General features: G+C 40.1%; 2 protein-coding genes across 2 annotated transcripts; one reads left to right on the top strand and one right to left on the bottom strand.

Moving 5' to 3' along the window:
* Positions 1–107: 107 nt before the first annotated feature.
* On the bottom strand, positions 108–16991 carry TADA2B (transcriptional adaptor 2B). Its single transcript, XM_070940800.1, has 2 exons — positions 16722–16991; positions 108–1848 (listed from the first exon to the last, which is right to left on the bottom strand). Exons 1-2 carry the CDS (start codon positions 16989–16991, stop codon positions 856–858), a joined length of 1263 nt encoding a protein of 420 aa, XP_070796901.1. The 3' UTR covers positions 108–855.
* Positions 16992–17290: 299 nt separating this feature from the next.
* Positions 17291–25874, top strand: CFAP184 (cilia and flagella associated protein 184). Its single transcript, XM_070939146.1, has 2 exons — positions 17291–18376; positions 25057–25874. Exons 1-2 carry the CDS (start codon positions 17291–17293, stop codon positions 25600–25602), a joined length of 1632 nt encoding a protein of 543 aa, XP_070795247.1. The 3' UTR covers positions 25603–25874.
* Positions 25875–26245: the final 371 nt, after the last annotated feature.

The following is a 26245-nucleotide window of genomic DNA, read 5'->3' on the forward strand; positions in this document are numbered from 1 at the left end:
AGTTGCTTAAGAATCTTGTGTCAGTATATACCAATTATATTCTCATAAACTCGTATCATTCCCATTTTTTCAGTTGATACTTATATTTAAATAAAACCACACAAAGATTCTTCCTTTCATTTTTCAAATTGTATAGAAGTGGAACATTAGTATATACATTAAAGCAGTTAGTTCACCACCACTATGTTTTACAATCAGAATGCCTGTTATTTGCTGAAAATCATTTTCAATGATGCTATGCAAGGTAGGTTGTGGAACTAGTCTACTCATTTTAATGATGTGTGCTGTGTTAAACCATTTTATATTACTCAGTTTTGCATTCTTTTTGCTCTAGTGGTAATATAGCAGAATGCCTTGGCTTATGGAAAAAATGTAACAAATTTGTAGTATACATTTCCAATATGAAATAGTAATTTGTGCCTAAGTTCATTATCCAAGATTTAGTAGGACACATAAGCAGCCCTATCTGATGGTTTTGCTTGACAATAAATACTATTCAGTGTAGTGGGGCATATTTCCAAGTAAATGTGTGAAGAATAGCAACCTTAAACCAGTATCATGTCTAAAATACAAGTTTGTGCAGCAGAGGTAGAGTTCAGTAAGTATTATCAGAGTTTCCCATCTCACTTCCGATACACTGGTAAAACAAACCACTTCACCCAGAGTGTGCTGTTTTAAGGTAATATGTAAAGTGGTTCATAAAATAAGATCTAACATGTACATGATCCATTACAGAAAAATCCAGTTGAGTGAGTTTTTTACAAGATCTTGGATGTTAAAAAAAGCTGGTAACTAGATCAATGGCGAATGTTGGTTCTTCTGTTGATACTGATGTTATTTCAAAGTAGTCAAGATTTAAGAAGCATCCCTGGATATCCAACCACTTTCTGTCAAAAAATTCAAAATCCTTTTTTTTAGTATCTTATCCAAGTAACTAGGAAGGCGACTTTTTGAGGGGATGCCCTGCCTTTTTTGGAGATGATCTTTAATAATTATAGTTTTAACTGTCACATAGCGTGCTGGACTCAGATTAATAGAGTTACAAAGTACTTTCTCTCGGTCAGATAACAGTTCAAAGCCAGGAAGATTTTCAATTGCAGAGAATTCTCCATCTTTACCCTCATCCTTTCCTCTTTTAGAAGTACCAATGTTTTTATTTTCTTTCCTTTTCTCTCGTTTGTGTCTAGCTGCTTCATATTCTGCAGACTCTTCCATTTTTGTTATGCCATTTCGGCGATAACGCTGGAGTTCTCTTATTTTTGTTCGAAGCACCTTTTCCTTGTGTAGATTTTCAAAGAAATCATCAAATTCTTTGCAAGACATAAACTGATAAAGAGACCTCAATTTTAACCTCAGTTCCTTTTCTTCTTTTGTAGTTTTGCGTTTTGAAGGTTTTTCTTTATCTCTCCTATCCTTCCCTAAAAATGCAGGAACCAAGTTGTAGTCACGAGCAATGTTCTTTCGCCGCTGCCTCTCTTTCAGTTTTCTTACATACATATCCACATGAGCTCTTTTTAATTCTATTTCCACATCATCATCATCATAATTAACTGAAAGGCCACTAATTAGAGTCTCAGCATCTTGATCATACTCAATCTCATAATCATCTCGAAGTGGCATGTATCCAAGCTGTTGTTGTTCAGCCACTGATATATCTAAAGGTGGCAGAGGCATGGTAAGGCTTGGAGAAAGTGGACCACCACTCGGGCATGTATGATCAGTCACTCTATTAGGAATAACGTCAGGAATGCAGGCTTTTCCAAGATTTCCATGTATATACATGCTCACATAGTGTTCCATAACTTCTTGAGGCGTTCGTGATGCTCCAACATGAGTAGCCATATCTTCCTACAATAAAGAAAACCAATTTTTGAATTATCTGTCTCAAGACATGCATGTGCTAGATATAGACGCAACTATTATGTTTGTCACAACCCAACATTTCTCATTCTTTTAAATACAGCCAATGACTATGAACTTCAAAGTACTAGTGCTTGTTCATATATGGTGATCTTAAAGTATTATTTAAGTTCACTGGATTCAAACAGAAGGTTCTAAACTGGAGGAATTTTATCTAAAGCTTTCCCCATAAATTCACTTTTTGCTAATCATGTTTAGAATGGAGCTTTGTAATGAAGTACTTCACAGATCTAGAGTTAGTTTTTAAAAATAGGGCTATGCAATGCTTGAGGTTCAAAGTGAAAAAGGTGCTTTGAAGCATGTGTGGAGTATATCTTACCTGTCAGCAACACCTAAACATGCTTTACCTGTTGCAGCTGCAAAGGGCACTTCCACAACCCAAAGAAAATGCAGTTTTAAGATACTGGCAAGTACTACATGAATGATGCTGAAGCACATTTTCTCCCATAGCTCAGGAGCATTAAAAACCTCTTATCAAAAATTCCCAAATGAATTGAAATATTCTTAGAAAAGCCAACTTAAAATACAAAGATTTAATTTTATGCTTGTTAAAAATGTAAAGATACTAAGTCAGAATAAATGACCCAAGGAAAACCAATTTCCTATCCTGCAGCCTCTATATGTGTCTAATTTTATTCTGGAACATCCATTAAATGCCAGAGCACTTCTTGGGAGGAAAAAGGCATTGTTTTCCTTCTGGTCCTATTAACAGATGAGTATGATGATCAATTAATTTAATATGCAGGCAGAAAAAGCTATAAACTCAGGCAATAATATAAATAAGACAAAGCTCTAAGAAAACTTTATACTCATATATATTTGGTAAACATGATAGATATTCCTATCAATATGCTGATATAAAGAATTTATAAGTAATAAGGTAGATGTGTGGTGTTCAACTTTTTACATTTTAAAAAAATCTCTTTAATTTTAGAATGGATATGTCTGTATGTAAAGGAGTCCCTACAGTAGTGGCCAAAATTGTGGAAACTTTTTGGAAAAAGTGTATTTTTGAAGTTTGATGGCTAATAACACCACTTTTTTTTGGAGTTTCATATTCCACTGCTGGAATGGCCTGGGAATAGCCCAGACCTTAACCCAATTGAAAATCTATGGAGCCGACTAAAGAAACTTGTTAGTCAGAAGCGACCCAGCAATAAAACCAGTTAATAGAAGCAATCCTTCAATCTTGGTTTCACATTATAACAACTGCAGAACTAAAATACTTGGTTCACTCCACGGGAAGACGTAAGGCTGTTGTTCATGCTAAAGGTTACCGAACTAAGTGTTAACTGACGTGATAATTTTTGTATATCATTTTTTCTATGGTGATAATTTTTGTATATCTCGTTTTTTCTATGTATTTCACTTTTCTTCTTTATATTGTAACTGTTATCTAATAGCAAATCCTTCATAAAAGTTATTGCATTACATTCTTGATTAAATTCGGGGGTGAAATGCTCCCGGTTCGGTCTGGATCACCTGATCCGGTAGCGATGGCGGTGGGTGGTTCAGAGAACCGGTAGCAAAAATCCCTACGCACCCCACCCCATGCTCAGCTGAGTCCAGGGTGAATAAAAATCAATGATTTTTTTAAAAAAATCAAAAAAATCAGATTTTTTTTTTATTTAAATCGGATTTTTTTAAATAAAATGCTTTTTGAGGAAAATATATTACCATCCAAAGGTTATTCCATCATGAAATAAAGATTAGTTTTTTAATTATGTAGAATAAGGCTGTAAATGTTTAATTTTTTTGGTAAATAAATTCCATTAATCCATTCACAATATCATGCTTTTCCAGAGGTTTCTGTAAGATTATTGAGGCAGTTTCTCTGCCTACAAGATATTATCACAGATGCTTGGTTTACTTTTGCAGTTCTCAAAACTGAATTTGACTCAGCAGAGATCACATGCCTCTTCTTCACAGCAAACGTTATAACATGAACAGAGTTGAGAAAAAGACCTTAAGCCTTTTGTTTTACAAACCTATGAATACAGAATCAACCCCTTAAGTGCTAAGTTTCAAGAAGTTCAGTGAATAGAATAGAAACTTTTTCTGATTGTTTGGAGTGGAATAGATCTGCACAAGAAGAAAGTGAAACTAAGTGTGAGGAGGAAGGGGCAAGCAGCCAAGCAGTACAAAATGAAAGTGAAACTTTTTGAGCACAATATTGCACAGCCACAAACAGACAAGTCTTTGGATCTTTTTGTGTGTATGACCTGAGGTTTATCACATTCTTTCCTTGGAGGAAAAAACCTATAATGGCAGCAGGCCGTAAAAGAGACCCAGTTTGGCAATATTTTAATGAAGTTCCTTTACCTATCGGTAAGGCAGGCATACGTGCAAACTGCAAACACTGCAACAAAGAAATGCAAGGCCTGGTGGCCCGAATGAGGCAACATCATGAGAAGTGCTGTGATGAAGATGACCAAAGAAACACATTTGAACAGGCAGGATCTTCAGGTTGGTAAACATTTTTATTGAATCATATTTCTAAAGACTGCCTTGAACTGTCATGTTTGAGCAAAATTATATTTCTTATTATTACTGCATGTTACTGTCATTTGGTACAGTTATGAAGAAAAGCAAATATTCCTTTTGGGGCAGTGCTGTGTACAATAAGCAGAAATTGTATAAACAATAAAATAACAGCATTGACTTTTTTGTTTAGGGGAATTCATGATTCTGGAAACTATCCACCTTCAAGATCACCATCCTCCTGTTCTACAGTTTCAGAGTTATCCGTCCAGGATAGTGCTTCATTAGCATCATCATCATCAGACACCCACAGCCACATATCACTATCACCTAAAAGAAAGAAAAAACCCTTCCCTCCTGGAACCACCATAGATAAGTTTGTGATAAAAACTAGCAGATTAGAAAAAGAGTTAATTGAGGAAAAAATTGCCCAGTTTGTTTATGCAACGAACTCTTCTTTCCGTCTGACTGAGAATCCAAATTTCATTAATATGGTTCAGTCACTGAGACCAGGATACAGTCCACCCAGCAGAGCAGATGTTGCAGGGAAACTGCTGGATAAAGTGTATGACAGAGAAATGGAGCAATGTGCAACAGCTCTGGAGGGTAGAATTGTTAACCTAAGTATTGATGGGTGGAGTAATGTCCACAATGATCCTATTGTATGTGCTTGTATAACAACAGAAGAAGGGAAAATCTTCCTTGCACAAACAATTGATACGTCAGGAAATGCACACACAGCAGAATATTTACAAGAAGTGGCAGTAAAAGCTATAATAACATGTGAACAAAAATTCAAATGTCTAGCACGCAGTTTGGTCACAGACAATACTGCAACTGTATCCAAGATGAGAAGAAATTTAGAAGAGCAGGAAGGGAATACAAAGCTAATAACATATGGTTGCAGTGCTCATTTGCTGCACCTCTTAGCCAAAGACTTAAGTGTTCCAGAAATAAAGACTAATGTTGTTGAAATTGCTAAATACTTCCGTAACAATCATTTTGCTGCAGCAGCTCTGAAAAGGATGGGTGGAACCAAGCTAATGCTCCCACAAGATGTTAGATGGAACTCTGTGGTGGACTGTTTTGAGCAGTATATCAAGAACTCGCCTATTCTGATGACAGTTTGTGAAGAATATCGAGATAAAACAGATGGCACTGTCACGGCCAAAATCCTCAACATTGGGCTTAAGAGAAATGATGAACATATGCTGAGCATCCTGAAACCCATCTCTGAAGCTTTAAACAAAATACAGAAAAATAGCTGTTTTATTGCTGATGCTGTTGAAATTTGGAAGGAACTGAGTGAACACTTAAAAACAGAACTACACATGGACAGAATTAAATTACAAGCATTAAAAAAACGAATGGGACAAGTACTGTCTCCAGCTCATTTTTTGGCAAATATTGTCAATATCCAGTATCAGGGTCAAAATTTAAGTGCTGAGGAAGAGGAGTTAGCTATGACATGGGTATCCAGCAATCATCCATCTGTAATGCCAACTATAATAAACTTCAAAGCTAAGGGGGAACCATTCAAGAAATATATGTTTGCTGAAAATATTTTAAAGAAAGTCACACCAGTGAACTGGTGGAAGTCACTTAAGCACTTGGATTTAGAGACTGTTCAAGTAATGATTTCACTTTTAACAGCAGTAGCTTCTTCTGCAGGTTGAAAGAATATTTTCTTCCTTTGGACTCATTCATTCAAAATTGAGAAATCGTTTGGGACCCAATAAAGCAGGAAAGCTTGTTTTTCTTTTCCAGATTATGAACAAAGAAGAAAATGAAGATGATGAGTGAGCTACAGAGGACAGTATTTAAGTTTTTCATGTGTAGGCTGGGCTGACAGTCTAAGTTTCTTAAAATATATATATTTTGTTTAGCCAAATTAGTTAACAAACATGGATGTTTGTTTAAGCAAATAACATATGTTGTAATATTATTGTTTCAGTTGAAAAAATCTATTTAAATTGTTGTTATTAAGGTAATGATTATTTTTCTCCTTCCTAAGTACAACAGAAAAATCATATGAATGATTAACCTATTAAACTGGGGATAAAAAAACTAATATGAAAAGTTGTTATTCTAAAAATTTTCATCTACTTGCATATTAAAGTTATACCAGCAAGAATTAGTCTTTATGTAGAAAACTATGATTTAAATCAAGCCTTACTGACTAGTGACTTAAATCGTGATTTAAATTGTGATTTAAATCAGTTTGATTTAAATCAAATCCACCCTGGCTGAGTCGCACAATCATCAGAGGCTTTTTTTTTTTTTTACTTTTAAAAGCATTTTTTCTACAACCTCTTCCAATGAAAAAATGCTTTTGAAAGTAAAAAAAAAAGCCTCTGATGATTGTGCGGCTCAGCTGGGATCCTCAGAGGCTTTTCAAAGCATTTTTTTCTGCAACCTCTTGGCCGAAGAGGTGGTAAAAAAAAATGCTTTGAAAAGTCTCTGACGATCCCAGCTGAGCTGCCTGATCGGCAGAGAGGCTTTTCAAAGCATTTTTTAAAAAGACTCTCTGACAATCCCAGCCGAGTTGCCTGAGCACCAGAGGCTTTTCGAAGCATTAGAAAAAATGCTTTGAAAAGTTAAAAAAAAAAGTTGGCCACGCCCACCCAGTCACATTACCCCACCACCAAGCCACGCCCACAGAATTGGTAGTAACACATTTTACATTTCACCCCTGATTAAATTATCTTTCCATTGATATATGGGGCCTGGTGGCTCAGCAGATTAAAAGCATTGTGATTAACACCAGCTGTCTGCAATTACTGTAAGTTCGAATCTCACCAGGCTCAAGGTTGACTCAGCCTTCCATCCTTTCTAAGGTAGGTAAAATGAGGACCCAGTTTGTGGAGGCAATAAGCTGACTTTGTATAAATATACAAAAGTATGAAGGCTACTGCTTAACACATTGTAAGCCGCCCTGAGTCTCCGGAGAAGGGCGGCATATAAATCAAATTAAAATTAAAAAATTAAATTAAATTAATATATAATTTTATGGTACTACAAAAAAAAAAGTGGTGTTATTAGCTAGTTTTAAAAAATACACTTTTCCCAAACGGTTTCCACAATTTTGGCCACTACTGTACAGATTTTACTCTACTAGTCATTGCTAACTATAGGGGGTGGTTTTGACTATTTTATGACTATTTTATATATACAAAATACAAGCTTGATTGGCATAAGGAATACCAGCAATAGTGATCAATTCCTATTAGGGTTAGCTGTAATGAGAAACAAGGCAAACTTACAATTCACAATCAAATTACAGTATCAGCAGTATATTCTAAATATAAAATCTTCAGCATGAACCAAGTTACCACTTCAGGAAATCACATTAAAACTTTAATTTTATTAATATTATCAATATTATTATAGTAATACTGAGAAGTGTGGTGGCTTAGTGATGAAGACTCTAGTGTCCCACTTGGAAGGTAAATAATTCAATCCTAGAATAGTGCAGATATTTCTCTCCTAGAGCGCAAAGAAAAAATATCTGCTCGGCATGGTCTCAGAAAGGGCATCTAGCCAATAAACGCTCAGCTCCATCCAGTCATCCCAACTCTACCCCGAAATAAGTGATTGCATGGATCTAAAAAGGAATGCTTATTTTTATTTTAATAATACTATTATAAATCCATCTTTATTTGGAGTACTTTTAAAAAGTATGTTGCCCTTACAATAAGATTATTGTAACTTTTATAGAACTACCATTAATCATGAATGTTGATCTTAAGTATACCAGAGAAAGTGTTATAGCATGTGTTCATTATAAATAAAAAAAAAAATACAGGATGCAAAATTTACCTGAGGACCTCATAGGGTGAATTGGATGTTATGGATATTATGGAACCAATTTTTTAAAAATATCTCAGTCCCACTTAAGCATCCTTTATATTTGGTTGAGTAAACTGTGATCTGCTTAAAAGTTATTTTTACAAATTAATTAACCGTATTATTGCCTAGCAGAGTATTATAAATTTATCGTTTGGAATGTTCATGCAGATTCATAAATTTGGATTAATGGAGTAAACCTGGATTAAGTTAACCAAGAAACAGCATTTGGTATGATGTCACCCATTCACGGTAAGCCAGCTCAAGAAACATCTCAAAAGCATGTCAAAAACCTTAACTGCGCCTTTTCTAAGGACTAAAAAGCAGGACTATTATGAGTCCCTTCCTCACATTTTTTACTTTCCATGGTCTAAGAAACTTTCAGAAATTTCACTTTATTCTCAAGGACAGACTCAAATTCTGGTATAGATAGTCCCCAATTTATGATCTTAATAGAGCCTACCCATCCTGGTCGTAAGTTGTGACAGTTGTAAAACAGTTTGGTCACACGACTGATTCAATACAATGGTTATTAAACCAATCAATGGTTCACTCTGAGCATGGTTTTGCCAAAAACCACAGGTACCAGTTTTTGGCAAAATCATCATAAAACATGGTCATGTGACTATAAAACACTGCAAATGGCTGTAAATTCAGCCATGTTGCTGAGTCCACAAAGTTATGTCACATGACCTTGGGGGGAGCAGCAACCATTGGAACTTTGAATCTGAGTCGTAACTAGCCCCAAGGTAGGTCTGTAGTAATTTTGAATGATAACTAAATGACAAGTCGAGGACTCTGTGATAATATAATAAATAGCTACAAGTGAACAAGTCCTGCTCACGGTTGATAGTTTTGAAAGCACTAAATATTTTTTCAACATTTTATTGGAAAACTCTCATTACAATTTATTTTCAACAAGAGTTAAAACCCAAGAGAAAAAACATTTGAGTACTTGCCACATTATTGGATAACCAACAGTCAGTAGTCAGTAGAAGTCTTGTGCAAAGATCAATAGCAGAATGGAAGATACAGATACAGTTGCCAGTCAATATGTTTGACTGGGAGAGGCTATTATCGAGAGGAATTTTTCAAGGATTAATTAATATTGCTGTTTGTGTTGCACCGATTCCTCTGTCAACAATACTGAACAAGCCAGGCCATGATCAAAACATCAAAAACATCTGCCAGGCTATCCCATCTCATTTACATGAATGATCTGAAACTATATGGATAAAAACTAGCATAGAATCACTGATTAGAACTGTCTGTATATATAGCCAAAATACTGTAGTGAAGTTTGGATTAGAGAATTTTACCACCCTCACCATCAACTGAAAAAATACTGAAAACAGAATCAAGATGCCCTATGAAGCTCATCCTTTCAAGAGGTTGCTGCACAATAAGAGCTGCTCATGAGATGGTTCTTTGGCAGTGCTGCTACCTGGTTTTGAATGGGAATAGTTAGGAATGACCCAAGTTGGCTTTTGGACAATCATGGACCCAGTTGGGAAGTGGGGGGCTTATTTCCAATTCCTTCTAGAAGCGATCGAGATTACTGGGTGACAGTGAGCATATACACCTTCCTGTCAGTAATTTCATTTTCTAAGCTTGCCAGAGGACTAACTTTCACTTTTCGAATCTATGGTTTGTTTTTTTTTTGCTTTGAAAGTTGATTAGTGATTGCTGATTTACACTGTGCACAATATTAGTTATGTTGTATTTTGAAGGATTAATTTTATTATTAAACAACTACAGTGCTCTCCGTCAATTGAAAATGTTAATAAACCTCAAACCTGAATATTTAAGAAAATAAAAGTGAAGTTTTGGCTTTCTTAGGAGAATATCCGTGTGCACAATTATTGGGCAACTATTGGTATGCAGAATTATTATGCAACTAAATGAAAAACGAAAATGTGCCCATCTCACTCATTTATTTGCATCTGTTAAAGTGAGAATAATAAATTAACAACTGAAAATGTACAAATAAACATTTCTGACAGTTCAAAAAAAAAAATCAGTGACCAATATAGCCACTCTTCTTTTCAATAATGTAATAAGCCTTCCATTCATGGAGTCTATCAGTTTCTTGATCTGTTGACGATCAACTTTTTTGCAGCAGCAACCACAGCCTCATAGACACTGTTTAGAGAGGTGTACTGTTTCCCATAAATCTCCCATTTAAGAAGCGCCCACAAGATCGACTTCCAGTTGATGTTGCGGCAAGAACAGCTGGAAAATAGCGGAGCTCTGCAGGACTCTGTGAAATGCAGCCGGCAACTGCTTGCTCACAGACCATATGGAGTTAAGCCTCCCTGGAGGGGAGGTGAAAGGAGAGGTGCCTGTCAATCGTGAGGAAAACGCTATTTTCTCATTGATCTGAAGAAAGCTCTCCTGAACAGCAGCAGTGACGACGGCCATTTTTGGTCAGTCACAAGTCACAAGCTGCGACAATCGGGACACTAAGTTGTGTTGGAGCGGTGTGTGGGCAGAGCAGTGAAACTGGGTAAGAAAATTTCCAACTGTTACCTTAGAGACTTAACTTAAAGTTCCAAAATGATCTCCAAACACTAAAAAAGCAGCGATTGGATTTATGGAGAAAAAGTAAAGACTAAAAACTAAAGAGGAAGATTAAAGATTTAGAAGTAGAAGAAAAACCTAAAGGATTATTTAAAACACAGAAAGCCTGGAAAAGCCAAACAACATTGTGAAAAGTGACTATTGAGAGAAATCGCTTTTCTAAACTTTATTTCGAACTCCCCTGATTGGATGACAATCAGCTGTTTTTGGTTTTTTATATTCTGTGGAAGGCTGGAATTGGGAGCAGGGGAGCCATCTACTGAAGGAAGAAGTTTACTGCATTGTACAAAATCCAAAAGGAAATGAAGAGAAATAACATCTGGAAAGCTATCTGACCTTGATTTTATCTTAGTAGGCAATTGGAATGCTGGGAAATATTTATTGAGCTTCTTGAAGATTCAGAAGGCAAATTAAATTAAACACTAAAACTCTACTGGAACAATACACTGAAAAGCAGATTTGAAAGATTGGAAGAAACTTGATGGGCTATATTGGATTTGGGTTATTAACATTACGTGATAGATCATTTTACAAAGCAAAAGAAGAAAAGAGAGAAGGGGGAGAAAGGAAAAAAGAAAAAGAAAAATAAGATTTTAAAATCTGGACAATTGGGAAGGTGTAAATTGGAAATTATAAAGACTGAAAAGCACAAATTTATAGCCATTTTTGGGGACTTGGAGAAATAACTCTGGGCTTGATAAAATCTTTCTAATAATTGATTTATTTATTTTTTTGAGTTTTTAGATATTGGGATACTGGGATACTCGAGTGATATTATTTATTACAAAATAACCTAGCAAGAGACAATAAAGTTTTATGAAGAAATGTTAGAAATAGCGATAAAAAACTATAAGAAGTTGATGGGAATATTTAAAGATAAAGATGTGAAAGTAGAGGGCACTCAACAAATGGTGGGAAAAGATTAATATGATACACAGAAGACAGCTGAGAAATTAGAAAGAGTAGTGGAAGAGACAATTCAAAATAAACTACAAAAAGATAAAAATAAGTTAAAAGCAGAGAAAAATATTGAAAAGACAGCAATGACAAATACTAAAAATCAGATAGACAATCCTTTAAGAGCTTATAATAAAATAGAGGGGAGAAAGGAGGAGCTCACAAAAACAAAGAAAGGGTTATGGATGGATATTCAAAAGATGCAGCAGAAGGAGATAAAGGATAAGATAGAGGGAATAATCAGTTTGTGTAAAAATGTTAGAAAGTCATATAGGATTCCAAAAGAGAAATATAAAAGAATCACCAAAAAAAATCAATAAATGATGAAATTCTAGAAAGGTTGAGAGATGATGGATAGAGAAACAATATTTTGTAAGGTAGTAACAATACTGAGAAACAAAAAAAAAAAAGGCCCACAAGTTTAGGTCAGGTGAGGAAGGGGGCCATGTCATTATTCTTTAATCTTTAAGGCCTTTACTGGCTAGCCATGCAGTGGAGTACTTCAATGCATGTGATGCAGCATTGTCCTGCATAAAAATCATGGTCTTCTGGAAAGATGTAGACTTTTTCCTGTACCACTGCTTGAAGAAAGTGTCTTCTAAAAACTGGCAGTAGGTTTGGCAGTTGATTTTGAGTCCATCTTTAACCCCAAAAGGTCCAACTACCTCATCTTTAATAATACCAGCCCATACCAGTACCTCACCTCCACCTTGCTGGCATTTGAATCCAAGTGGAGCTCTATGCCCATTACTGATCTAGCCATGGGCCCATCCATCTGGCCCATCAAGAGTCACTCCCATCTCATCAGTCCATAAAACCTTTGAAAACTCTGTCTTCGGGTATTTCTTGGCCCAGTCTTGCTGTTTCATCTTATGTAGCTTGTTCAGTGGTGGTTCGGTTTCAGCCTTCCTTACCTTGGCCACATCTCTGAGCACTGAACACTTTGTACTTCTGGGCACTCCAGGTACGTTGCAGTTGTGGAATATGCAGTTCTGGATTTCTTCTCAAATCTTTGGCAATTAATGTGCGTGTTTTTTTTTTTCTCAACACGTTTCTTGCAACCCTGTTGACTATTTGCAACAAAACGTTTGATGGTTCTGTGATCATGCCCCAATATCTTAGCAATTTCAAGAGTGCTGAATCCCTCTGAAAGACTTTTTACAATTTTTGACTTCAGAGTCAGTTAAATCTGTCTTTTTGCTTTTCTATTTCCTTTGTATTTTGTATTTTATAATACTTTATCATTCAATAAAAAAAGTGTTGACTCTCTTGTTAAAAAATGTTAAATCACTTTTTTGGCTTATTTTGCCTGAGGAAAAGCTGCCGCCTAATAATTATGCACACTTTGATATAGGGTGCTGATCTCCTTAGGCCACACTCTCCATTACACAAATACACATCACCTGATTTGCTTATATCCACTAAGCATTCAAGTTTATACATCTTAGAAATGGAAAATATGCATAAAAATGATGAAATGGTCAAAATACTCACTTGTCTAATAATTGTGCACACAGTGTATTTCAACCTCTTACTAGACTCTAATTGCTTTTTCTTTTTCTTTCTTTTTGATATATGTTATTCTGGATAAATTCTGTTCCCTTCGCATGAAAGCATGGCAGTATTTGGGGATATGTAAAGAGTTTTTAGACTCATTACTGGATCTCTGTATTTTTTGAATTTGCAAAATATCTGGACTTTATTTTTATTTTCTTATAATCTTGGATTGAAATATAGAAGAAAACATACTTTCTTTGTTCTTTATTCCCTCTGGGTTTTGATTGGAAGATAGGCTTATTCCGGAAACTGAATCTATTATACTTAACAACTCTATAAGAGATGGCATTAAGAAGCAAGCGTGGATAGTCGATCCAGGACAAATTATAACTTTTAGGATGGTTTGGGATAGATAAGATGCTATAGTAAACTTTCTACAAGTGGATTACAATAACAGTTTGCTAACACAGAGTTTTGAAACTTGTTTTGTTTTAGTATTCTTCTTCCTGTTAACTACTTTGTCATTAATGTAACAGAAGACAGGTCAATAGTTTGCAAATAGATTTAGTAATTTAAAGAGGCCGTGTTTTGCAAGGGGTGGGAATTAATGTTATAATGTATTAATCAGTATTCAACTAGAGGGGATAATATATGTATGCGTGTTTTGATGCACCTTTTTTAATGTTTTGATTGGTTTGTGTTTTTTGTCCTTTTTTTCTTTTTTGTCTTCTTTTGGATGATTTTTGTATTATATATGTATATATGTAAACAGCATCAAAAGGTTGGATGAAGATTATCATTACAAATACCTAGGCATCCTTCAAGTCAATTACATCAAGCACACGAAATCTTTTTTCCATAAAGTCCAGAAAAAGCACCTTTGGTACAACCATGACCTGGATGACTGAGAATCTCCATATACAAGTCAATACATTATAATGCAAGGGAAGATCTTAAAGTCCAAACTCAGTGGAGGAAAGTCAATTAACACCTAGGCTATTCCAGTCATTAATTACACAGCTGGAATAGTGGATTGGACTGAAGAATAACTAAAAGCCTTGGATAGGAAGACCAGAAATATAATGACAATGAATCATGCCCTTCATCCTTGCAGCAACATTGACAGATTCTACCTACCATGGAATATCGGTGGGCACTGTCTGCAAGTACACCAGACAGTTGAAGAAGAAAAAAGGGCATTGGAAGAATATCTGAAGGACAGTGAAGAAGATGCACTGAACCTAGTATACCATGAAGCTAGTACACCATGAAGGCCTACTGAGTACTGAAGGGACCAAAGTGGCCTACAAGAAAGATCAAATGAAGAATAGAAAAGAGATTGGGCAAGACAAAACATTACATAGCCAGTGTTTTTTTTTAAAAAAAAATAAACCAATAAGGCAAAACAAAAAATAATCAAGATCTGGCAGTGGCTAAGAGTAGGAAAATTGAAGAAAGACAGAGAGACTGCTTCTGCCTCCATAAGACCAAGCCTTAAGAACAAATGCATACAAACCCGACTTGAGAAAATAGCAACAGGTAGGAAATGCCATCTCTGCAACCTGAAAACAATATGGACCACTTGTTAGCTACTGCAGGATGATCCCACAGACTGACTACAATCACATGATAAATTAGCAATAATGGTGTGCTGGAATGTCTGCAAGAAATACCATTTATCTTCAAGCAAGAACTGGTGGGATTGTAAAATAGACAAAATAATAGAAAATGAAGGGGCTAAAGTACTCACAGATTTTAGATTTGAGAGAGATAATCACCTGCCACATAACATACCAGACTTAATAATTGTTGACAAATAGTCAATAAAGCATGGATACTGGATATGGCAGTATATGGAAACAGGCAACAGCAGAACAGAAGAGAAAGAACTGGAGAAAATCACAAAATAAAAAGACTTGCAAAAAGAAGCAGAACAACTGTGGCAAAATAAAACAAAGTTAGTACCAATCCCAAAAACTTTTGGAGCACCATTTGAAGGCCATTGCCATTGACAAATTACCAGCAGTCAATTCCAAAGATAACTTGCAACAATACATTTAATACCATTAAATAACAACATCTCCCTATCCTAGGTCCTTGGGAAAGACTCAATAAGTGGATGAAAATGCCAAATCCAGTCTAAACATCTGTCTGACTTCAATGAACCGTAATAATAAAGCATCTATATCCCAAATCATTTTAGGCCACCAAAAATCATACAACCATAGATCCAAATGATCTATGATGTAATCCCATTTCAGCAGTCTAAATATTGACAAATGCAATGAAAGGCTGAATTTCTGACAAAGACCTATTACATGGATGGTGATAGAACATTGTATTTTAATTAAGAATGTTCACTATTACGTGGTTCAATTTCTGAAATATCTCATCTATTCAGAGGTCTATCTATAGACCTCAAATAATTTAAAAACAGTCTGGCAGCAAGATCTCCTTAATTTCAATCTCTCATAAAGTTACATGAATTTTCATTTAGTTACAATTTACAGGTGTATCTTAGCACAATTTTGATTTTTAAGTTTTTTAAAAGATTTTTCCATACACTTTTCTTATTTTATTGCATATTTTCTTGGAAATATGCAAGTCTTATTGAATAGTAGGTCACAAACAGATAAAGTCTGAACTAATAAAAGAGAATATTTGGAGCTCAGAGTTGGATATGGGGTCCTTGGTGCTCTCTGAGCTTGCTTGTTTTCTTGCAGACATTTCATTACGCAAACTAGATAAATGTCATCACCTAGTTTGTGTGATGAAGAGTTTGCAAGAAAACAAGCAAGCTTAGAGAGCACCAAGGACTTCTTAAAGTTTGAACTGAATAAAATACATCCCCATTATATCAAGGATTCTCCATGACATGTGAACATATGATTTGGGGTGGCTATGTATGTTTTTGGAACCAGACATTTGATTACTTATTAATATCTTTTTGCAATGTGAAAGTGGGTGCTATGTTCACAGCTTTGGGCAAGACAAGGTACATACTTTTCAGGACAAGTGGCTAAAACATGATTGTATGGTTTTGGGTTATCCAAATGTGAGCTGCAGCATTTTGAACATATAGATTATTCACCATATTTTTGTACAATTATTTTTATTCTATTGAATTACTGGATAGCTTGAAAGGCAGTGGTCTGATTACAGAGATATGATACAGATGAATTTAGGTTAATTTTAAATTCAACGATAAAATTGAGATTTGTATTCACTCTATTGCTTGACCTGTGTTTTGAATGTTGATCAGAATAAGTCTTTAGCTTTGCCCAACTATTTCCAGCCATTTTTTCCCTTAGCAAAACAAGGGCCCAGCTCCATGAACAACAATCGTGCTATTAAAAATGTGAATTGAGCCACTATGGGAACATAATTTCCCCGACGCGGAAGGACAGGGCCGGCCGACAAACCAGCATGGAACTTCTCACCCAGTTGCCGAAGCCGAACTGCTCGATAGCATCCAGTAAGAGTTGCTCCTCGCGGCTGCTCCAGCCACCCTCGGCCTCGGCACCCCAGAGAGTGAAACGCCCACCATCTACCAGCTGGTAGCCATGCCAGCGCCTATGCGGGCCAATCTCGGCGCCCGCTGAGAAGCATTCGGGGCAAAGCTCGATATCGGTACATTCGGTGCAGCGGAAACGAAGCGAGCTGACCTCAGCCAAGCAGTACACGCAATACTTTTTCCCTAGTTCCGCCATCTTGCTTTCCTCCCCCCCCCCCAGAGGTAAAAAGAGCAGCAAAGGTTTGACGTCCACGTTTGCGACAGGGACCAACTCCCGCCCACTAATCGAGGCAGAATTTTGTGGGTGTGTTCCAGGAAGAAATAGCCAATCGACTTCGAAATTTCTTGTGCTCTTTCACGCGCAACATCCAATCAAGCCTCGCTTCTTTTAATTTCTTCCCATTGGTTGACAAAAGCAACTTTTGTTGCCTAGCGACGGAGCAAAGCGGTTTGTTTACGGAGGGAGAGCGCGAGAGAGTCGAGCGGTTGCAAGCTATGGAGGAGATACAGGAGGTGGCGGAGGAGATCTCTACTCCAACACCCCAAAATCTTGAGGATGTCGTTGTCCCGATTTCCCCGGAACCACAGGAGTCGGCCACGGATGCGGAGACAACAGAGGCCGCGAAGAGTCCCCCTACTGCAGAGCCGCCGACGCAGGAAGGAGCGGGAGACGAGGCGACCGCGGGAGAGAAGCCCCAACGGACGACCGAAGAGCCGCCAACATTAGAAGGAGCGGACAAGGAGCCTGCGCTGGAGGAGCAACCGGAGCGCGAAACCTCGAGCGAAGGTCCAGGAGGAGCCGAGGCCCCGAAGGATGGGGAGGAGGACAAGAGGAGCCCCTCAGAGATTCCTTCTCTGGAGAAACTGGAAGAAGAGAGCGGGGGGCCGGAGGCTCCCTCCAGGTTAACGCTCCTCCGCGACTTGCCCACCGGCGCCTCCTTCGAGGAGGGCGAGCCGGCGGAGCCGCCTCCGTTGCAGGTGGGCGTGGAACTGGGCCGCAGGATCAGCCGCAGCCTCTGGGAGCTGGAGCAGAGGGAAGCAAGCAGCCGCTCCTTAGTTGTGGGTGGCAGCCCGGAGAGCGAGGAAGGCGCGCTGGAAGGAGAGACGGAGGAGCAGAGGGAGCGGCGCGCGGCCGAGGAACAGCGGCGGCGAACCGAACTCATGGAACAGTACCGGCAGCTGCTGACCGAGCGAGGCCGCCTCCGCAATTACAACACGAAGCTGCAGGGCAAACTGGCCGAGGTCTTGAACAAAGCCAAGAGCAAGGATCGCGTCCGAGAACTAGAGCACCACATCTCCGACTGGGAGCAGCGCTACAGCCGCTACCTGGCCATGTTAGAGAAGTTGCGTAGCCAGCAGGCGGAGGAGACGGCTTGGTACCAGAAGGAGATCGATGCTCTCCACCGGTCCTGCGATCAGAAATTGACTAAGGTGGAGAGTGAATGGAAGACCTACCAGGCGGTCAAGAAGGAAGTAGCTGTATATACTATGGGAAGGCGGCTAGGAGGTAAACAAGCTGCCATCAAGGAAGTGGACAAGATCCAAGCTAAAGAACAAAGCAAGGAAAGGGAGATGACTGAGGTGAGCCCTGCATAGAGGAGGGATGTTAAATGCCCTATCTAAACAGTATGCTGTTGGGATAATTGCATTAATTAATTTTAAGATGTGACAGTCTTTTTTTCTACGCCTTTCAGTTGACCAGTCTTTGAGACAACACTGAACAGGCATATATTATCTCATAACTGTAAGGCCAAATTCATGATTAGGAGGAATTGAAACTGGTTGAAATGTCATTCACAGAAAAAGCAAAGTTAACCCAAACCAAACCAATTCCTGGATCATATTGCCAGCCTTGCAAATAAGCCTGTAAAATTCCTAACTTGTAAAGTAAGTAAACCTTTATAATGGTAGAAATTGTAATTTTCAACTGCAGATACACAGCCTAGGTTGGTACTTGTGCTATTAACAGTAACAGGATGATGAAGAATAATTAGTTCTCCTTTAGTTTATAAAGTTTCTTATTAGAATTTTTATCTAGATTAAGTATCAGTTTGTTCTTCTATATTCAATCTTTCACTGGCTTAACTGATGAAAAACTTCTTGTGGTAGCCAGGAATATAATGGTCAAGGACTGTATCACAAAACTTTTGAAAGTCCAAGTAAATAGTATTTGCTGGATCATCTCAGGATTCATATTTGTCCACAACATTGGTATCTAAATCAGAAGTAGGAAACATTGAGGAATTAAGAGGTCATTCTTTGGAAATAGAGCCTCAGTAGGCAGAAGGAAAATGCCCTACAGTCATGAATATATGTCTTAGCTCTTTTTATTTTGGTTTGCTTTCCTGGAAATATCAGTTTAACCTATTGTTTCTGTTCTATGTTTTCTATAGTAGACTTTAGAAATTATTTAGCTTCTCTACAATTTCTTTATATTTCCTTATTCTAGAATTGCTTCCCAGAGTTGGTGAGTAGTGTTTCATGAAGGTGTGACATCACTGATTTTCCCAAACAGGTGTATTAGTTACCGTATTTTTCAGAGTGTAAGACACATCAGAGTATAAAACGCACCTTAATTTTGGGGGAGGAAAACAAGAGAAAAAGAATTCTACCTCTGCCTACCAGGTGAGGTCACACTGCTTTATGCCGCCCTCCTCCTCCTCCTGCAAGCAAGAGGTGCCTCAGAGACTCGGCTGGGAAAGAGGGCGAGAAGTTCTTTTCCAGAAAACTTATCAGGATGCTCCTGCGATCCGCAGGGACTACTCACTTTCCCCCCAAAGAGACCCCTCGCATGCTCTGGGGGGAGGGTCAGAGCACAGCCTGAGGAACAAACCTCTTCGGGATGGTCTGGGGGGGGGGAAATCTGCCCGGTGGCTTTGGTGAACAAGGCGGGCCCCACGGTTCATGGCTGGTCACCTCTCTGGATGCCCAGTGGGCAGCTCAGGGCAGACAATGGTCGCAATTACTTCACTCCCCAGCAATGTGAGGAGCACCACTGCCACCTAAGCCCTCTCAGCGCCCAGGAGCAGAACCGAGCGGGAGCCCCTAAAGTGAAACGTCCCTCCTTTCCAGCCACCGCTGCCCGTTGGCTGGATTCCCCAATGCAATTCTCAGAGCTGCATTTCAGGAGGCGGCCAGTTCCACTGCAATGTGCAGCGAGGAACCGTAAACTTTTGGATTCGGGGAGGGGATTGCAGCGCTGCCGCCTGAAAATGCTTTTCTTCCCTGTGCACATTGCAGAGCCGAGCGCCCGCATCCTCCTTCTCAGCAGACTCACCTTCTCTTTCCTCCTGGCCAGATCCGCTGCTGAAACGCGATGCACTTTTTTTGCCTCTGCACACCCTATGTTTGGAATCAGGAAGGGGATTGCGGGTCTGCCGCCTGAAAATGCTTTCCTTTGGAATCAGGATAGATCCCGATTCCAAAGGAAAGCGTTTTCAGGCGGCAGACCCACAATCCCCTTCCCGATTCCAAACATGGGGTGTGCAGAGGCAAAAAAAGTGCATCGCGTTTCAGCAGTGGATCTGGCCAGGAGGAAAGAAAAGGCGAGTCTGCTGAGAAGGAGGATGAGGGTGTGTGGCTCTGGAATGTGCAAAAGGAAGAAAAGCATTTTCAGGCGGCAGCGCCACAATCCCCTCCCCGAATCCAAAACAGTTCACGGTTCCCCGCTGCACATTGCAGGGGAACTGGCCGCCTTCTAATACATGGCTCTGAGAATTGCATTGGGGAATCCGGCCAACGGGCAGCGGTGGCTGGAAAGGAGGGGACGTTTCACTTTAGGGGCTCCCGCTCGGCTCAGCTCAGCTCAGCTCCTGGGCACGGAGAGGGCTTAGGCAGTGGCAGCGGCTCCTCACATTGCTGGGGAGTGAAGTCATCGCAACCATTGTCTGCCCTGAGCTGCCTGCTGGGCGGCCAGAGGGGTGATGAGCTGCGAACCATTGGGCCCGCCTTGTTCCCTGAAGCTGCCGGGCAGATCCCCGTCCCAGACCATCCCGAAGAGGTTTGTTCCTCAGGCTGTGCCCCCACCCAGATCCCTGCCACCTGGAACTGCCGGAAAATGTCTGAAGGGTGGGGGCTGGAAGGTGGGCGGGGCTACATTCGGACTATAAGATGCACCCAGATTTTCACCTCTTTTGGGAGGTAAAAAGGTGTGTCTTATACTTCGAAAAATAGGGTATGTTTACTGAGCCCAATTTAATGTGCTATCTATAGTGTCCAATTTTTTTATAGGCTACTATCTATGACCACATATTCACTTGAACTCCACTATATTCTTGTAAGATCAGAGTCATTGGTATAGATGACAAATATGTTTGTTCAAAAGAAAATAATAGCTGAATGAGCCATTAAAAGCACTTAATCATTGATTCATAAAGCTCATGCCTTTGACTTGGTATATTCTAAAATTCAAAGTATAGAAAATAACCAAGCTTGAAATCTTAAAGGTTTTAGTAGTTATAAACAGATGGGGTGATCCACATATTGTATGGTGCTCAAGACGGTTAACAATATAATTCATCAGATATCATATGCAGTATGCCATCCAGCATCATCAACAATAATTCATTCATGACAGAGGTCTGCCTTGATGTCCAAATACTAAAACAACCATAAAGAAAGCCTTCTCTATATTCTCATCAAACGTATCTCTGATAGTGGCAGGTTGCAAATAAGGCCCTGAGCATCCAGATTAAAGTTCTATCCAGTAGCATTATCTAAAAATAAGTAGTGTGATGAACTTGTGATTCCTCATTTGAAAATATATAGTTTTGTTGGTTTATCAGCACAGTGTTTCATAATCGTAATAATAATAATAATAATAATAATAATAATAATAATAATAATAATAATAATAATAATAATAATAATAATAATTTTATTTCTATACCGCCCTTCTCCCGAAGGACTCAGGGCGGTGTACAGCCTATTTAAAAACACAAGACAAAACAGCAATTAAAATTTAAAATAATTAAATAAATTTGGCTCAAATTTAAAACCCCAGAAAATTTAAATACCCCAATTTAAAACTATTATGTTGATAGCCCAGCCTGGCGGAACAACAGGGTCTTCAGTGCGCAGCGAAACACCCGGAGGTCGGAGATCTTACATATTTCCGGGGGCAGTTCGTTCCACAGGGCTGGGGCTCCCACAGAGAAGGCCCTCCCCCTGGGTGTCGCCAGCCGACATAACTTGGCCGATGGCACCCTGAGGAGACCCTCTCTGTGGGAGCGAACTGGTCGGTGGGAGGCTATTGGTGGCAGAAGACGGTCTTGAAGGTACCCGGGTCCTATGCCATGAAGCGCTTTAAAGGTGGTAACCAACACCTTGAATTGCACCCGGAAGACCACCGGGAGCCATTGCAGCTCGCGCAGGAGGGGTGTCACGTGGGCACAACGAGTTGTGCCCATAGCCACCCGCGCGGCCGCATTCTGGACCAGTTGGAGCCTCTGAGTGCTCTTCAAGGGGAGCCCCATGTAGAGAGCATTACAATAGTCCAACCGGGAAGTAACAAGGGCGTGAGTGACCGTGCGCAGGGCGTCCCGGTCCAGAAAGGGCTGCAACTGGCGAATCAGGCGAACCTGATAAAAGGCCCCCTGGCCACGGCCGTCATATGCTCTTCTAAAGACAGCCGCGCGTCCAGGAGGATTGCGAGATTGCGAGCCCTCTCCGTGGGGGGCAAAGATTCACCCCCAATAGTCAGCGATGGCACCTGCTGACTATATCGGGGCGCCAGGAGCCACAGCCACTCGGTCTTGGAGGGGTTGAGTCTGAGCCTGTTCCTCCCCATCCAGACCCGCACGGCCTCCAGGCAGCGAGACATCACATCAAGGGCATCGTTGGGGTGGTCTGGGGTGGAGATGTACAGCTGAGTATCATCAGCGTACAGATGGCACTTCACCCCAAAACCACGGATGATCTCACCCAGCGGCTTCACATAAATGTTGAACAGGAGGGGCGAGAGGACCGACCCTTGCGGCACTCCCCATGCGAGACGCCTCGAGGTCGACCTCTGTCCCCCTGCCAACACGAACTGCGAGCAGTCGGAGAGGAAGGAGGAGAACCACCGCAAAACGGTGCCCCCTATTCCTAACCCCCTCAATCGCTGCAGCATGATACCATGGTCGATGGTATCAAAAGCCGCTGAGAGATCTAATAGGACTAGGACAGAGGAGCAACCCCTGTCCCGAGCCCTCCAGAGATCATCCACCAACGCGACCAATGCCGTTTCTGTGCTGTACCCCTGCCTGAAGCCCGACTGGTACGGGTCTAGATAGATAGCTTCATCCAGGTGCCGGGGGAGTTGTCGTGCCACCACACTCTCAACAACCTTCGCCACAAAACGAAGGTTGGAGACTGGACGATAGTTGGCTAATTCAGCCGGGTCCAGGGAAGGCTTCTTGAGGAGGGGCCTCACTACCGCCTCTTTCAAGGCGGCAGGAAAGGCACCCTCACTCAAAGAAGCACCTATAATCCCCTGGAGCCAGCCTCATGTAACCTCCCGGGAGGCCAGTACCAACCAGGAGGGACACGGGTCCAATAAACACGTGGCGGCACTAATCTCACCCAGAACCCTGTCCACATCCTTGGGAGTCACAGGATCAAACTCCTCCCAGATAACATTCTCAAGACCTGCCCTCGTTTCCTCCCGTGGATTCATTCAGTCGGAGTCCAAGCCATCCCGAATCCGAGCGACTTTATCGTGCAGGAATTGCACAAAATCCTCAGCACGACCCTGCAAGGGATCTTCCCACACTCCCCCCGCCGAAGAAGGGAGTGGGTCACCCTAAACAGGGTGGCTGGGCGGTTCTCTGCAGATGCTATAAGAGCGGAAAAATGGTTAGATTTTGCCGCTTTTATCGCCACTAGGTAGGTCTTGATATAAGACCTCACCTGTGTCCGGTCGGAATCGGATTGACTAGTCCTCCAAATGCTCTCTAGGCGTCTTTTCCGACGCTTCATCTCTCTCAGCTCCTCAGAGAACCAAGGAGCCAATTGAGATCGGCATCGGATCAGAGGCCGCAAAGGCACGATGCAGTCCAAAGCTCCAGTGGCCGCCCTTTCCCAGGCGGCCACCAGCTCTTCAGTCGAGTCGTGTGTTAGAGTCTCAGGAAACGGCCCAAGCTCTGTCAGGAACCTTTCGGGATCCATCAGGCGCCTGGGACGGAACCATCTGGTCGGTTCCGTCTCCCTGCGGCGGGGGGAAGCGGTAGGAAAGTCCAAGTGAAGGAGTGAATGATCTGTCCATGACAAGGGTTTGATATCTAGGTCCTCTCTACCAAGATCATTCAATCACTGACCAGAGACAAAAATCAAGTCCAGAGTGTGTCCCCCTATGTGAGTGGGGCCTTGAACTAACTGGGTCAGGTCCATGGCCGTCATGGAAGCCATGAACTCCCGAGCCACCTCTGACGCCTCACCCGCGGATGGAAGGTTGAAATCCCCCATGACAATAAGTATGGGGGTATCAACCGCCACCCCGGCAATGACATCGAATAGCTCGGGCAGGGTCGCTGCCACGTGGCAGGGAGCCAGGTACGTAGTCAGCAAACCCATCTGCACCCCACGGCCCCACTTCACAAAGAGGGACTCACATCCGGCTATCTGAGGAACAGTGGTCTCCCTCGGACAAAGACCTTCCTTAATAATCACCGCCACTCCCCCACCCCTCCCCTGGGCCCTTGGCTGATGAAATGCATGGAAACCTGGCGGGCACATCTCGAGGGGGACCCCCCCTCTTGGCCCAACCAGGTCTCCGTAATACCTGCCAGGTCCGCACCCCCCTCCAAAATAAGATCACAAATGAGGGGATCACAAGTGATCATAAGGGAAAAGTTATCTATCAAGGCCAATTCTGTTCAACTCATTTGGACTCATTTTTACATATAGTTGGGATGTGACTAAAATCTGGCGCAAATTCTATTAAAATCAAAGATTTATCTGTGATAGTGTTATTGAACACTAAATCTAAAATCCCATGCTCTTTTAGGGGTAAGTCAGTGGGGCTTATCTAAAAGCATGGACAAAATTACCTTGTAACTTAACAGAGATCAGAAAGAGAAATTTTCTCTTTAATTGATTGTAGAGGTCTTTGCAAACCATTCCTAAAGATTCTTCAGAACTATTATCCAAATCTCTGATTTATAGAATGGCTAACAAAAGGCTGTGTTTTCATGGTACGCTAAACTGTATTTCAAATTAGTATTGCTCCAACATAAAACAATTATTTGGTGGTGTTATTAGACCAGTTTTTATCATTTTAGGTACGTCTTGAAAATATAAAATTGAAACACAGGATCCAAAAACTTGATGCAAGTCTAAAAGCCCAAGAAGAACTGGCAGAAGGCTTACATTTAATAGACTTTGAGCAGCTGAAGATAGAAAACCAGACTTACAATGAAAAGATTGAAGAGCGTAATGAAGAACTTCAGAAACTCCGGAGAAAAGTCACCAATACAGTACAAGTTCTATCTCAAGTAAAAGAAAAACTTCAATTTGTGGAAGCGGAGAATCAAGGCCAGAAGGCTCAGCTAATGGCAGTGGAAAGTCTAGTAGCACAAAACAGAGATATATTAACAAGGACAAAGCAGGCTCGTGATAAATTGAGAATAGACAATCAGAGGCTTCAACAGAAATGTGGTTTACTTGGAAATACATTGTTATTGAGGGACTTTGAGGAGAAAGTGGATGCTGCTGAGATATTAAAAGAGAAATTGGAAATACTGAAGCGTCGTCATGCTGGATTATCCCTTACTTGCAATGGAATAAAGATGAAAATCAAAGGGGCAAAATCTTTTCTGCCATTCTAAATGTCTTTAGTGGTAAACAGAACAAAGTAATGTATGAAAAAAATCAAATAAAACATACTAGTGCCTTTAGATTATATTCCAGCTAGATGTGGTTCAAGCCTCAAATCCAAATAACCATCATGAGTGCTTATATAGGCAGGATAGGATATCATTTTAATAATAATAAATTCATAAATACCCTGTTAATTTATAATTGACAGTAAAAGTATACAAAGCTAAACTCATAACAGAATCTATTCAATTTTTAATGTAAAAATAGATTATAAGCAAATGTGGGCAATTATTAATAAATAAGCATAATAACATTGTAAAGTGCTTAGCCTCCATTGGAGAAATTTGCGTTTTTATATGTTTTTAATTAGCCATAATAGGTAACCTATCTTCATTTTTCCTTGACTCTTTAATAGTATCAAAATTGTTCAAGTAAATTAAAAAAGTTATGTATCAACATCTTTTATGTTAAATTTTTTTAGTTATTTGATTCTTTCCTCAATAAAGATGGTTCTCAAACCTTTTTTTAAAAAATGTCCTTAAATGTGTATGTGTGGGAAGTGGGAAATGAGAGACGTGCTCAGGGAATTCTGATAGGACAAAGGATTTTGAAGGTTTTGGAACAGATATGCTTCTTTCTCTTGGAGAAAAT

Source organism: Pituophis catenifer, unplaced genomic scaffold, assembly GCF_029215685.1.
Source record: "Pituophis catenifer annectens isolate HBS135680 unplaced genomic scaffold, rPitCat1.0.hap2 SCAF_3, whole genome shotgun sequence".
Taxonomy (NCBI): domain Eukaryota; kingdom Metazoa; phylum Chordata; class Lepidosauria; order Squamata; family Colubridae; genus Pituophis; species Pituophis catenifer.